Source organism: Vipera berus, assembly GCF_964194415.1.
Source record: "Vipera berus genome assembly, chromosome: 2".
In the NCBI taxonomy this organism is placed as follows: domain Eukaryota; kingdom Metazoa; phylum Chordata; class Lepidosauria; order Squamata; family Viperidae; genus Vipera; species Vipera berus.
In genome coordinates this window covers 193,032,158-193,045,710 of record NC_138203.1, presented here as the reverse complement: position 1 = coordinate 193,045,710, position 13,553 = coordinate 193,032,158, and the positions used below count along the sequence as shown (strand labels likewise).

General features: G+C 42.5%; 1 protein-coding gene across 1 annotated transcript in view; it reads right to left on the bottom strand.

The window, feature by feature from the left end:
- The window catches only part of ERGIC1 (endoplasmic reticulum-golgi intermediate compartment 1), an 86,611-nt gene extending 79,570 nt beyond the window's left edge, over positions 1–7,041 (bottom strand). The window contains exon 1 of the mRNA XM_081319664.1: positions 6,881–7,041. Coding sequence (XP_081175790.1) covers positions 6,881–6,900 — 20 coding nt within the window. The 5' untranslated portion in view covers positions 6,901–7,041. The remainder of the gene's footprint in view (positions 1–6,880) is intronic.
- Between the last annotated feature and the right edge of the window lie 6,512 nt (positions 7,042–13,553).

Below are 13,553 nucleotides of genomic sequence, written 5' to 3'. Positions count from 1 at the left end.
TTCTTCTCTATTAGTAAGGATTAAGTCCAGTATAGCTTTACGTCTAGTTCCCACCTCCACCTTTTGGGTGACAAAGTTGTTGACTAGGTTGGTTAGGAATCTGTTTGATCTCCCACTCACTGCAGTTTGTTTCACAGTTGATATCTGAATAGTTGAAGTCTCCCATTACTACTGTGGCATGACTTCCTACATATATACATACATCTTCTGAACTATTGTCTAAAATAGTATAGAGTTTCCAGCTTGAGCAGAAGATTGGACTGGAAGACCTCCAAGGTCCCTTCCAATTCTAGTCTGTTATTCTATACTGTTATTAGTCCATGTTTTAACCATGATTCTTGACCATCCATACCATCATATCCTGTATACAAGTTTCACCTGAAGACACTGAAATGTTCTGGGATTCCCCCTCCCTTTTTTTTTCAAAACTTCTTATAGTTGAAACATTCAAAGGCCTTTCTAAAATCAATGAAACACAAAATAACATCTTTTTGATATTCTTCAGTTTTCTTAATTAACCAGTATTCCTGAGCAATGATTTCTTGTTTGTTTTTTTCTAAAACTAGCTTGAATATCTAGCATCTCCCTTTCCATATGGATAGTCCACATTGGATGGTCCTAAACATTACTTTATTAGCATGTGAAATTAACAATATTTTATGATAATTTGCACACTCTTTTTACTTTCTTTAACATTGGTATTATTCTGACTTCTTCAAATGTGTTGACCATTATAAGATTTTCTGGATATGCTCTGGCATTGATTGGATATTTGATTCTTAAACACTTTTGTTTCTTTCAACACCCCAAGCTTACTATCTACTATTATGCCAGTATTTATACAGTATATCTTAACATTTCTCTTTATAGAAAAATTTTCCTCCTTATTTTTTAGTAATCTTTCTCTTAATTCATGGCATTTTTCAATCAGCATCCCATTAAGTATCCTCTTCAATTTTTTCATTACTGTAATTCCATACTTCTGTGGCATTGTGTAATATAATTCTTTTCACTCTGTTCCTTTACTACTTTTCCCATACTTTCAGTATGAACAATACTCATTACACTTTTGAGTTATTCCTTTTCTGTGTCTGCATAGGAATGGACATGCTTAATTAAAATATTCAAAACAAACAGAACTTTTTCTCAGCAGATAGTCAAAGACCATTTTCATTTTTTCATACATCTCTGAATGGCTGTATCACATTTATAGACTTTTTTATCCTGTTCTCACATATCCATTTCCCCTGATATATTTGTCCCAAATTCATTCCTTGTTCTTCCATTAAGTTTCCCTGGAACATAACATGAAACTGTCACCCACAAATGGATTTTGACTTTCACGTGCATCTACAATTCATACTTCTGACATTCATTTAAGTCCATTGATACACTTAATAGTTTAATTTTCCTGCATACATTCATCATTTTGATTCTGTGATTCTACTCTGTTGGGGTTTCAAAAGCCCTTAAAATCTGGCTCTGTTACCAGGGCTGGAGTTAATGAGTTTATTGAATTACATGAGACTCATATATCTGTATGGTTTTAGAAACTGTTCCATGTATGTGTCATTTTTGTTTCTGAATTTTGTAAACTTCCTAGAGCTAATAGAGTAGACAGCTATGAGATTTAATACATTCAATTAATTAAATCACCTTCATTAACATCTACTTCCCCTTAGTTTCAAAAATATACAATGTATAGTAGTTACTCTCCTTTCAATTGTTAATTCATGTTCTTTACATTTGCTCCTGTTACAAGTTGCCATTTTCCATATGCAGTGATCATTTACACATACAGACCTCTGCTACCCATCACTGCTTTGATCAACTGTGGCTTTCATTCACTGTTTCTATTTTCAGCAAACTAGTGTCATTGCACTTTAGATTACTAACCTTAATTGAAACAGTTAAAGTTAACATGCTCTGCAGATGGTTAGGATCAAATTGGATGTTTAGGCCTGTATGTTACAATGACCAAAGTTTCATTGTTACCTGAAATATACTCAGGTTATCTTATGCAATCTGGAATCTTGAAATTAGACATTGCTATCCACATTTGGAAGTATTATTAATAACTGGCAGTAGACAGGATTTTATTTCTCCATTTCAGATAAAATAATTGCAAGTCAATAACATTACCAATGAAGAACTTAAAATTCATGTTCAGATGTTGCTAAAATTACAGAATTATATTCTAATGATGTTCGCAATATTGGCTTATGTCTCTATCAAGAAGTAAATTTGGAGGCAGGGTATGAGAAAGCTGAGCCTAAGTCTTTATAATTAGTCCGTGCTTACAGTTTGTATTAAGAAACCAAGATGATTAAGAAAACCAAGATCATGGCATCCGGCCCTCTCAATTCCTGGCAAATACATGGGGAAGAAATGGAGGTAGTGACAGATTTTATTTTCCTGGGCTCCAAGATCACCGCAGATGGGGACTGCAGCCAAGAAATTAAAAGACGCTTGCTCCTGGGGAGGAAAGCCATGGCAAATCTAGACAGCACACTAAAAAGCAGAGACATCACCCTGTCAACAAAAGTGCGTATAGTCAAGGCTATGGTCTTCCCAGTTGCAATGTATGGCAGTGAAAGTTGGACCATAAGAAAGGCTGAGCGCCAAAGAATTGAGGCCTTTGAACTATGGTGCTGGAGAAGACTCCTGCGAGTCCCTTGGACTGCAAGGCGATCAAACCGGTCAGTCCTAGAGGACATCAACCCTGACTGCTCTTTAGAAGGCCAGATCCTGAAGTTGAAACTCAAATACTTTGGCCACCTAATGAAAAGGAAGGACTCACTGGAGAAGTGCCTAATGCTGGGAAAGGTGGAGGGCAAGAGAAGAAGAGGACAACTGAGAATGAGGTGGCTGGATGGAGTCACTGAAGCAGTAGCTGTGAGTTTAAATGGACTCCAGAAGATGGTAGAGGACAGGAAGCCCTGGAGGAACGTTGTCCATGGCATTGCGATGGGTCAGAAATGACTTCGCAGCTAACAACAAACACAGTTTGTATTGTTGTTGGCAGATATAGCCACAAGCATTTGTAGTATGAATAGAATAGAATAGAATAGAATAGAATAGAATAGAATAGAATAGAATAGAATAGAATAGAATAGAATAGGATAACTTTATTGTCACTTTGAATGTACACTAGTCGGCATACATTAAAATGAAATTTCATTGTATATAGCTCTCAAAGGGTCACCACCTCCAATATACACTACATAAATAACTACATAAATAAATACAGAATTATGCATATACCCAGATATATTATATGACACAGAAACAACAGTCTAGTTCAGGTTATGTATACATGTGTATGGCGAGAAAAACAAATCTTGCAAGTTTAGCAGGCAGATGGCATAGGATGGCGTATATTTATTTAATTGTTTCTATATAAATATAAACTTAATAAATATTTTAAATATATTCAAATTTGCAAGCGATTTCCGATCCTGACTCGGCAGATAGCATAGTAACTAGCTATGCCATTAGGCATTATTCCCATATACCCTTAATACACTGCTCTGCATCTTATGTCCTTTTCAAGAACCACAAGCTAAAGATTATACCTGAACTAGTAATTATTAAGGACATCCAATTCCATTTGTCTCATGGAAAATAGGACTGACTTTGCAGGGGGGAACAAGAATGTTAAAAATTCACGGTTTTACTACTGATTTTAAAAAGTTGATTTTAAGAGAAAGTCAGAAAGATGCTAATTCTTATCATTCTAGGTAACAAAAAGGGTCAGTGATACAGTGTGCTCCGTAGTAGCTTAAAATATTGCTTGCAAATAATCCACATAAAAAAGCACATTTCTCATTATATTGCAAAAAGTTATACTAATTAGCCCAATTTAGTGATGGAAGTTTTTTTTCCTCTCTAAGACTGTTTTTTAATTGTTTTTCTTCTACTGCTGAAAGCAACATACAAGTGTAGGTAAGAGTATTAATCCATCCATTCGAGGTAGACTTCGAATGCCTCATTTTGAGTTTGTTACTGCTGTTGGGAGTTTTCAAACAGCATACTGCATTGAAAATATTTCATATTGGGCAGTTCATGAAAAGAACCTAACACAAAATATAATAACCTATCTGTTAGTAGGAGCTACCATAATTTTACATAATAGTTCACTATAGAACAGAAATTTGTCAGCAGAATATCCCAGATGCTATCACTGGCATCTTCAAGTATTCTTTGACAGCATTGTCCAAAGTTCTCAAAAATCACTTGATGAATGGGCTGGTAAATTATGTATATGACTATTTCTTATAGTCCTAGAACACATAGTAACTTTATCATATACTGTAAATTATCATAGATAACCTTAATTAATGAACTAACTAGAACAGGGATAGGCAACCTTGGCTCTTTTATGGCTTGTGGACTTCAACTCCCAGAATTCCTGAGCCAGCATTGCCTACCCCTGAACTAGAAGAAGGGAACACCCTTTCCTTTTTTGCATGAAATCCATTAAATACAAAAATATGTTATCAAAAGATGTGTACTGTTTGCATGACACCAGTGTGCAAATTACATAAATCATGACAAATATTTGGTCTATGGCAAGTAAAGCTCATTATAGCAAAGTCCACTAAATGAAGGTTTCATTCTATTTATTATACTGGTGAGTTTAGATCAGGCATTTCAAACTTGCAATGTCACGTGATGTCGCGCAGTGTATCGGGACTTTTTCCCCATTGCTGGCAATGGGGTGGGTGCGGTTTCGGCATGACGCATCCGGCCCATGGGCCGGGAGTTTGACATGCCTGGTTTAGATGAAACTCTCTATTTTATTGTTTGTCATTTGAGCTCCTTGAGAAAGGAGAAATTCAAATGAAAATGATGGATGATAAAGCAGAATTAGAGGTTGAGAACTAAATTAGATCTATCAAAATGATATAACAAATATTAAGTCTATAAAAAGCTGTGTGTGCCATGTTATCTACATACAGTATTACTTTCAAATTAACACATTGTATTTAAACAGTGTAGAAGTAATGTCAATTTTTTCCAATAGGAGCAAAATCTCAAAACTCTAAATTAAGTATATTGTTTCTCAACCAATGCTGCATAAATATTTATACTGATCACAAGTTCTGTCAGATCCTTAAGGCATGTAATGTACTTTGACAGCTTCCCAAGTAAGTTTTACTACTGGGATTCAAAGATTGAATTTTTTTTTACATTTTATTTCTCTGTTAAATGACAACTGCATCAACTGCCATTGTCATATGTTTTCTTTATTCTTCTTGCACAGTGATTGCTCACTTCAATTTATTGCAGGCAGCACAAATTATTTAAGAAAACCCTCTGATTTCTTTCTTTCCTTCCCATCCAGGGAAGGGAAACATGAAATTATATAATAATAATAATAATAGGTTTAGAATTATGTCCAAATTCTATACACCTTTTATGCCACCATTCTGGGTCCACCTCATCCACCCTCCTTTCAATCTTGCTGTTTCTGAGTTTGGTTAGGTCATACTTCACAATACAGCAGACACGCCTGTTATTACATAATAAAAGCAGATTTCTTTCTAGAAGGACAATTTCAGAAGTTTTCCCCCCTTCAGGATGAGATAAAAATACAGTAAATTAAAGAATATACTCTGGGAAATATACTATCATGACAGAAGGACAACTGAGGGTTTAAGTTTGGTTGTGGAACATTTTGACTCACAGAGAGAAGCAACCAGAAGCTGCTCTCCAAAAAGAGACTTCTATTACCATAGAACATCTGGGAACCTCAGTGATTCAGCTCACTTTCCTACAATAAACAGAATAATTCAGGTTTCTACCGCCTACCAGGAAAGAAATTGTTATTTATTGTAATAAGCTGTACCCTTGTGTCTTTTGCAATACAATGAGAATCTTTTATGAATGTATCACTGATCAAATTGTAACAATAAAAGAATTTGGCCATAGTTGAACCATTTTTTAACAAAGTGTAAGAATCAAGCACAATAAAAAAGAGTGTAATAAAAATCAAATAACAACAACAATGGTAAGACAAACAAAATGTGGGGGAAGCAGGAATGAAGGACATAGAATCAGAAGAAAATGAAAAATAGCAGCAAAAGAAAATTGGGTGGGAAGCACTAATTTAACTCTTAACCAGTACCCCGTATTAGCTCTCCAATTTATTTATCAGGGCTTAGCATGGAATACAAATGCAGGCCATTATGTCTTGGGAGTTTTATGAGGTTTTTGCTCATTCAGCTTTCCCTTTCAACCCGTCCCCATATTGTTCTAGAATGCAAGCTTATGCATAGAAATAAGACACTTGATAGTATATAACCCATCCTTCAAAATCCTAAGTAACCAAAAGTTTGAATAAAACTCCCGAGGAGAGACTCGGACACAAATGGGCCACTTCTAACATTTCTAGTGACTGCCCAGGTTTTCCTATAGCTACTGTCTTCAGGCTGGTGATCTGCGCTCGAAAGCACAGGTTTCTTCGAGGCAGATCCACAGCTGGATCCACCCGCCGCTGCTCCCATTTCATCCCAATGTTTGCGGGTGGAAGGCAAACCACGGGGGAAACCCTGGGGTAGGGATGCTAAAGGTCAGCTAGCCAACTACGCGACGTGCCTCTTTTCTTCCCCGAGGCACCGCTCAATCCTAACCACCAGTCACTAGGCTTGCTCACACACACACCCCGCTTCCTCTTACATCCTCACTGTGCTGAGAAGCACGCTTCATCCCGGGCACCGGGGCTATGCCCACCACCGGGGAGGGTCACCGCTTTAATAGCAGCTTTGAAGAGGCGTGATGGGAGGAGAGTCTACGGACGCTGCCCGGGCATCGGGGAGCCTTTCATTCATTTGGGTCTCACTCTCACATGCCCCTTTCCAGGGGTCGCCGCACTCACCTCCTGAAATCAAAGGGCATGTTGGTGGCAGACGCAACGCAACGTCCCCGCCCCCCTTTCGCCCAAAATTTCGGCTTCAGCCGTGCCGGCTCCTAAGGCAGGAAGTGACGGACCCCAGCTCAGCCAAGCCGGAGGATGCGCTGCACAAACTCATTGGACGGCGGACCCGCGCACCGCGCCGCTTCCGCCGCCGAGTTAAAGGAGACGGGCGAGGGGCGCGCGGGAAAGAGGTCGGCTGGTGCTTTGCAAAGGGGTTCTGCGGAGAGCTTGCAGCGTTTGCTAAATGAGCCCTGTCTCCATACGTTGGAAGGGTTTGGGGGTTCCGAAAGACGGGGGAGGAGGGAAATTAAGACTTAAAAGGGGAGTTCTAAGCATATAATTTAAAAGATAATAAGGGGAATGACTGGTACTTACTTAAAAAAACTTTCGGACTTGGAAAAAGGATGCAGGCGACTTTTCATCTGCAGATGATGATTAAGTCGATTCTACGGGGCCAGATCTCTCCACAACTCCCAATCTTGCACTATTTCTTGGAGTTTGTCGGTAGATGGCTGGTGTCATCTACTGAAGACAGAGACATTAACCTGAAAATAAACTCTTAGATTATATGGCTGTAGAACCATGTGCACAAATTTCGGAAATAAGGCTGGGCTTCTGTTGTTCTGGCTTCTCCCTCTCCCTCTGTGTGTATGTGTGCTTGTGCATTAGCACTAATAAAGCTCCCACTAAATCAGTAATTTCTAACAAAGGAGAATATTTCTAGTTCAGGGTTGAAATGAGGAGCCCTTGGTGCTCTCTGAGCTTGCGTGTTTTCTTGCAGATGTTTCATTAGCCAAACTAGGTAACATCATCAGTGCTGGTGACCAAGAAATAAATAATACTCCAATCAAGGAACTACCAACTCAGACAAACAAGCTAACAGTAAACAGTCAAATCAAGGAATGACCAAGATCGTTCACACCAATACTGAAAGGGCAAGCCAACAATACATGACAGCAATTTTTACCTAGTTTGCTAATGAAATTTCTGCAAGAAAACAACCAAGCTCATAGAGCACCAAGGGCCCACAGACTGACAAACATATCTACGATTCTTTCCTGTTTTCCCCAAAGTAATAACCCTATGGGCTGGACTGAAAGAAAATGACAGGCCCAAAGTCACCCAGCAATATAAAACATTTTCCTGTGGCCCATTTAGGAATATTAAGCAACACATTTAAAATGTATGCATTGCACATCATATTATTATTCTATTCTTTGTTTGTCCAATTACAAACCATCAACAATTAAATTTACAAAAGTATTCTGGGAATACCTTTGTGAATATGCAAATTATTCATTATATTTAACAGATGACAGTTATTTTTTTGTTACACATTATTTTGTTACACAGCAGCCCCCAGTTTACTGAATATTTGTCAGTGTACTGCCTGCATCTCCTAATTATTGGGATGTGGCAAGAGTGAAAGCAGAAGCTACAAGGGATTACTTTGTTAAACAAGTAAATTGAAAATGGAGGAGGGATGATTGTATGCAAAATTGGGAAGTACAATATAGTTTTATACCAGGCAGAGGAAATAAACAGATTTTTGATCTTCAGCAAGTCATTCAATGTGAGAAAAAAAAAGTACATTTGTTTGTTTAGAGAAAGTATATGACAAAGTGAATAAATCTGAATTATGGAACAAACATGGAATTGAGGACTGGTTGCTGAATGCAGTGAGAATGTTATAATAAGGGAGTAAATGATTAAATAAAATCATTATTTTATAATGATTAATAAGAAGAATGCTTATTTGTTTATTTAATTTATATGGCTGCCATTCTCACTTGCATGTGACACTCAGTGTCAGAAGCTAAAATCACTAAATTCAGCCATAAAAACCAATTGAAAAATACAATTAAAACCTACAATAAGAAAAAAGACAACAGAGAGTGCAGCCTAAATGCACTCTCACAGTGCAACCATATAGGAAATGACTCAATGTTGAGCAGGAAGTAAAGCAGCGATGTGTGATGTCCCTTTGCTTATTTAATGTATTAGATTATCTAAGAGATGTGATTGTAGATATAATGTACATGCACCTATGTGTGCAGATGATGCCATAGTTGTTAGCTGAGAACCCAAATGATTTGCAGCAAATGTGAGATAGATTGTGTGACAGATTAATCAGATTCATATTCCGCACTGTATCGAAGAACAAGGTGGCTCTGTTTGATAGGGAAATGGATCATTATAGATTAAAACTTCTATATTTTTGCCAAAAATGCCATAGAGCTATAGTGTCATAATGTTGCCATAATATTTACTAAATATGGGAAATGGCTGAAAAATTTTAGGCTATGGAACTGCCAATAGAAAGGGAAAGATGCCATGTAGTTTGTTGTGAGGAATGAAGACTTACCGAAGAAGAAGAAATGACACTATTACATCAGCTCTATTTTGCCTATGTTATACCTAAGTGAGAGTTGGGAATATTAGGAGATACATAAAAGTGAATTAAAAGCAATTGGAATTGGGTGTCTAAATGTCCTTTTGGTAAAAAATAGGAAGAAATAAGTAAAAAATGTATGGCTGCTGAAAGAACGTGAATTGAATACAAAAGGGGACAACCATCACTAACTCAAATGTTGAGGTGGTTATTTTATAGAAAAAGAGTGAATAAGAATCAAATTGCAAAAAAAGTACAGTATGTGAGGAAAGAGTTGTGGGTTAAAGAGAAAAACTAAGTATCATGGCTGGATAGAGTGTCACCTGTCTGACTAGTGAACCAAAAGAAAAGGAATCTTCAAGGCTTTGCAGTGCCATAAAGATAAACTTTATTGAATACACATCTTAGAACTGAAGAAGCAAAACCAGCTCTGGTTTCCCACACAAAAGATTGCTTAGTTAAGCAATAGCTTTCCTCGCTCCCCACCCACCAGGTGCTCCCATTGTTCAACCACAGAACTTCAGCTTGTTAATGGGAACAGTTCACTTCTCCATCAAGTACCTGCGTTAGAGACCTTGGCATTCCTGCAGGCTCTCACGGTCCATGAATGGCTTCATAGAATCCCATTTCCTCCTTGCGTTTTCTACCGCTCAGTCCTTTTCTACGGCAAGTTGATTAGCAATAGAAGTTAGCAGGTCTCATAGCAATTCAATCTTGGCATAGAGTTGATCAGATTCTCAAAAAGAGCGAGGTGAGTTTAAAGAGAAAGAGTAAAATATAAACAATGAAGCATTGTTCGAATGAGATGGAAACAAGGATGATTTCCAAGGACAGAATGGCATGGAACAATAATGGCAATGGTGTGAATCAGACCTAGATATTCATGTCTTAATTTCTTTGGTTTAATATTACTCTTTGGTTTGTTGTTGTTTAGTTGCGAAGTCGTGTCTGACCCATCGCAACCCCATGGACAATGTTCCTCCAGGCCTTCCTGTCCTCTACCATCTTCTGGAGTCCATTTAAGCTCACGCCTACTGCTTCAGTGACTCCATCCAGCCACCTCATTCTCTGTCGTCCCCTTCTTCTCTTGCCCTCAACCTTTCCCAGCATTAGGCTCTTCTCCAGTGAGTCCTTCCTTCTCATTAGGTGGCCAAAGTATTTGAGTGTCAACTTCAGGATCTGGCCTTCTAAAGAGCAGTCAGGGTTGATCTCCTCTAGGACTGATCGGTTTGATCGCCTTGCAGTCCAAGGGACTCGCAGGAGTCTTCTCCAGCACCATAGTTCAAAGGCCTCAATTCTTTGGCACTCAGCATTTCTTATGGTCCAACTTTCACAGCCATACATTGCAACTGGGAAGACCATAGCCTTGACTATACGCACGTTTGTTGGCAGGGTGATGTCTCTGCTTTTTAGTGTGCTGTCTAGATTTGCCATGGCTTTCCTCCCCAGGAGCAAGCATCTTTTAATTTCTTGGCTGCAGTCCGCGTCTGCGGTGATCTTGGAGCCCAGGAAAATAAAATCTGTCACTAACTCCATTACTTCCCCATGTATTTGTTAGGAATTGAGAGGGCCGGATGCCATGATCTTGGTTTTCTTAATGTTAAACTCTTTGGTTTAAGATTACTCTAATCTGACTTCTTTTCTGCACTCTGTGTAATAACGTTTACCAGGAAAGGCAATAGCAGAATAGGAAGGAAGGAAGGAAGGAAGGAAGGAAGGAAGGAAGGAAGGAAGGAAGGAAGGAAGGAAGGAAGGAAGCCCCGTCCGGACTTCCACCTTCCCTTTGTAAAACTGGCCTTTGAATGAGATGCCAAGGTAACAGATACAGTAGGACTACAATAGGAGTACAGTATTATGTAAATATCCTTTATTTCAGTAGAATTTAAAACTGATAGATTTATCTTCCAAGACTTATGCCTGCAGATTTGCTGGGCCATCAATTCCCAGATATAGTGGGTATGTTCAAAGGATATATTGGTTCAGAATTTTGAGAACCTGGAACATAACAGACTGTCGAGCCCCTCGGGCTCGACATACTCACCGGGAGAGGGATCCAGACGCCGCCCGCAGCTCGCAGCCACGCCCGTCAGCTGCTCAGCGGCCAATGGAGATCCCGGCCGCTCACGCTGGGCCCGTAACGCTTCGCCCAGCTGCTCGGCGGCCGACGGAGACTCCGCGCCTGTCAGCTGGTCCGCGGCCGAGGGAAACCCCGGGCGCCCGCGCCGGAGCCGTTACCTTTCCACCAGCTGCTCGGCGGCCGACGGAGACCCCGGGCGGCCCGCAGCCGCGCCTATCAGCTGGTCCGCGGCCGAAGAAAACCCCGGGCGCCCGCGCTGGAGCCGAGGCTCTTCGACCTGCTGCTCGGCGGCTGACAGAGTCCCCGGGCGTTGACACCACGGCCGCGCCTGCTCGCACAGCTGATCGGCGGCAGGGAGCGCGTGGCAAAGGACCTGCCTCTGCCCGAACGGGGCTTGTCGCGCACAGGAGAGCCGCGCCAGCCTTAACAGCTGTACGGCGGCCTGGAACGGGTGTGACACGAAGCACTGGGTTGGTGGAGGGGAGCACGTTAGGGATTCCAGGGGGTGAGGGAGGGGGATGTTGGACTTACACCTTCCTTCGTGCTGTGTGGACTTCGGCGACAGGGGCGGCAGCAGGGCGTGGGGCGTCGGGAATGAGGGGCGGGGTTTTACGTAGTTCGGGCGGATGCTGGTCTGCGTAGGGGAGGGTGGGGGCTAACGGGTGGGGCTGACGGGTGGGGCTATTACTCAATTGGTAGTTACGTTTAAAAGAAGCGTTGGGACGAGTGGTTCCCAACGCTGACTTTGTTATGGTGTAGAGATCCTGCTATTAAAGGTACTCTTTCCAGTCATCCGTACTTCGTCGTGGTTTTTCCTGTGTGCTTGTTGATCCGGCGAAGACGAGGAGTTGACAGTAAGTCAGCGTTCAATTAGCACAGCGCTCCTTCTGTTGGGCTCTGATTTTTGCCTGCCTCCATGGCTGAGGGGACCCAGGGTGGGGTGCCTGTGGCAGGAGGGGAGGAGCCAGCTGGGGTTGTTGTGCCCCTTGAGGTGGGGGAATTGGCAGAGGCCCCACCTGTGGTTCGGCCTAAGGTCCGGGACCTTGGACCAGCGCCAAAGGGAGCTGAGGCCTCGGAACCAGCTGTCCAGGAGAAGCCTGGGGAATGGTGGCTCAGCCCTGTTTTGAGTCAGCCAGTGGCTGGACAAAACCAACCGTCTAGAGGGAAGGGGTCCCTCTGGGAGTGGAGAGAGCGTCGTGCCACCGACGAAGGCGGAGAGGAGTGGAGCTACACCACGGCTCCTGGCAGTTACACGATGGACGTCCTGAGGGACCATTTTGGAGAACCTCGGCCATGGACCCCTAGTGACATTGACCTGGAGACCGGTAGATGGACACAAACCAGGACCGACCCGGAGCGCAGAAGCCAAACCCGGTTCCGTTTGGCGAGTCCCCGCTTCCGGGCCCCGCAGGCTCCTGGTACCCCGCAGGTCCCAGGCCTTCCACCACCGGGACCGGCGGCTGCTCCTGACTTGGGGCCCCCAGGACCTGGTGGAACAAGACCGGGGGGTGCTGTACCCGCAGGAGTGCTGGGGTGGCAACAACCAGGGGTTGCACAGAGACTGGGAGGCCCGGCAGGTCCTTGGGGAGGGCCTGCGGTTTGGGGCCCACCACCGCTGCCCGTAACCTTTGACGGCAACCCTGATCGTTTGGCCCTGTTTGGCCCTGTTCCTTGGACAAGCCATCCACCATTTGGACCAGTATGGTCCTTTATATACATCCCAGTGGGGGATGGTGATGGCTGTCACTACGGCATTACAAGGGGAGGCAGCGGCTTGGGTGGCGAACCTCTACGGCGACCGTGCCCGTGAATTGGGGGACGTCGGCCTTTTCCTCGAAGCTCTGCGTACACGCTTCGAGGATGTGACGCGCACGCATCGAGCGGAGGCTGAGATCGTTGGCCTGCGGCAGAACGGCCATCCAGCCGTTCTGTGCAGGACTTCCATGAAGTGGCCGGCAGGCTCAGTTCCTGGCCAGAGAGGATGCTGGTTCACCAATTCCGGGCCGGACTGGATGATTACCTCCTACGGGCTTGTATTGTCCGGGGAATCCCTTCTAGGCTCCAAGACTGGCTGCGGGTCGCGGTTGAACTGGATGTGGCCTTACGGGGTTGTCAATGCCGTGTGCGGGCCGTAGGAGACTCCCGTCAGGTCCCGCCAAGGGCGC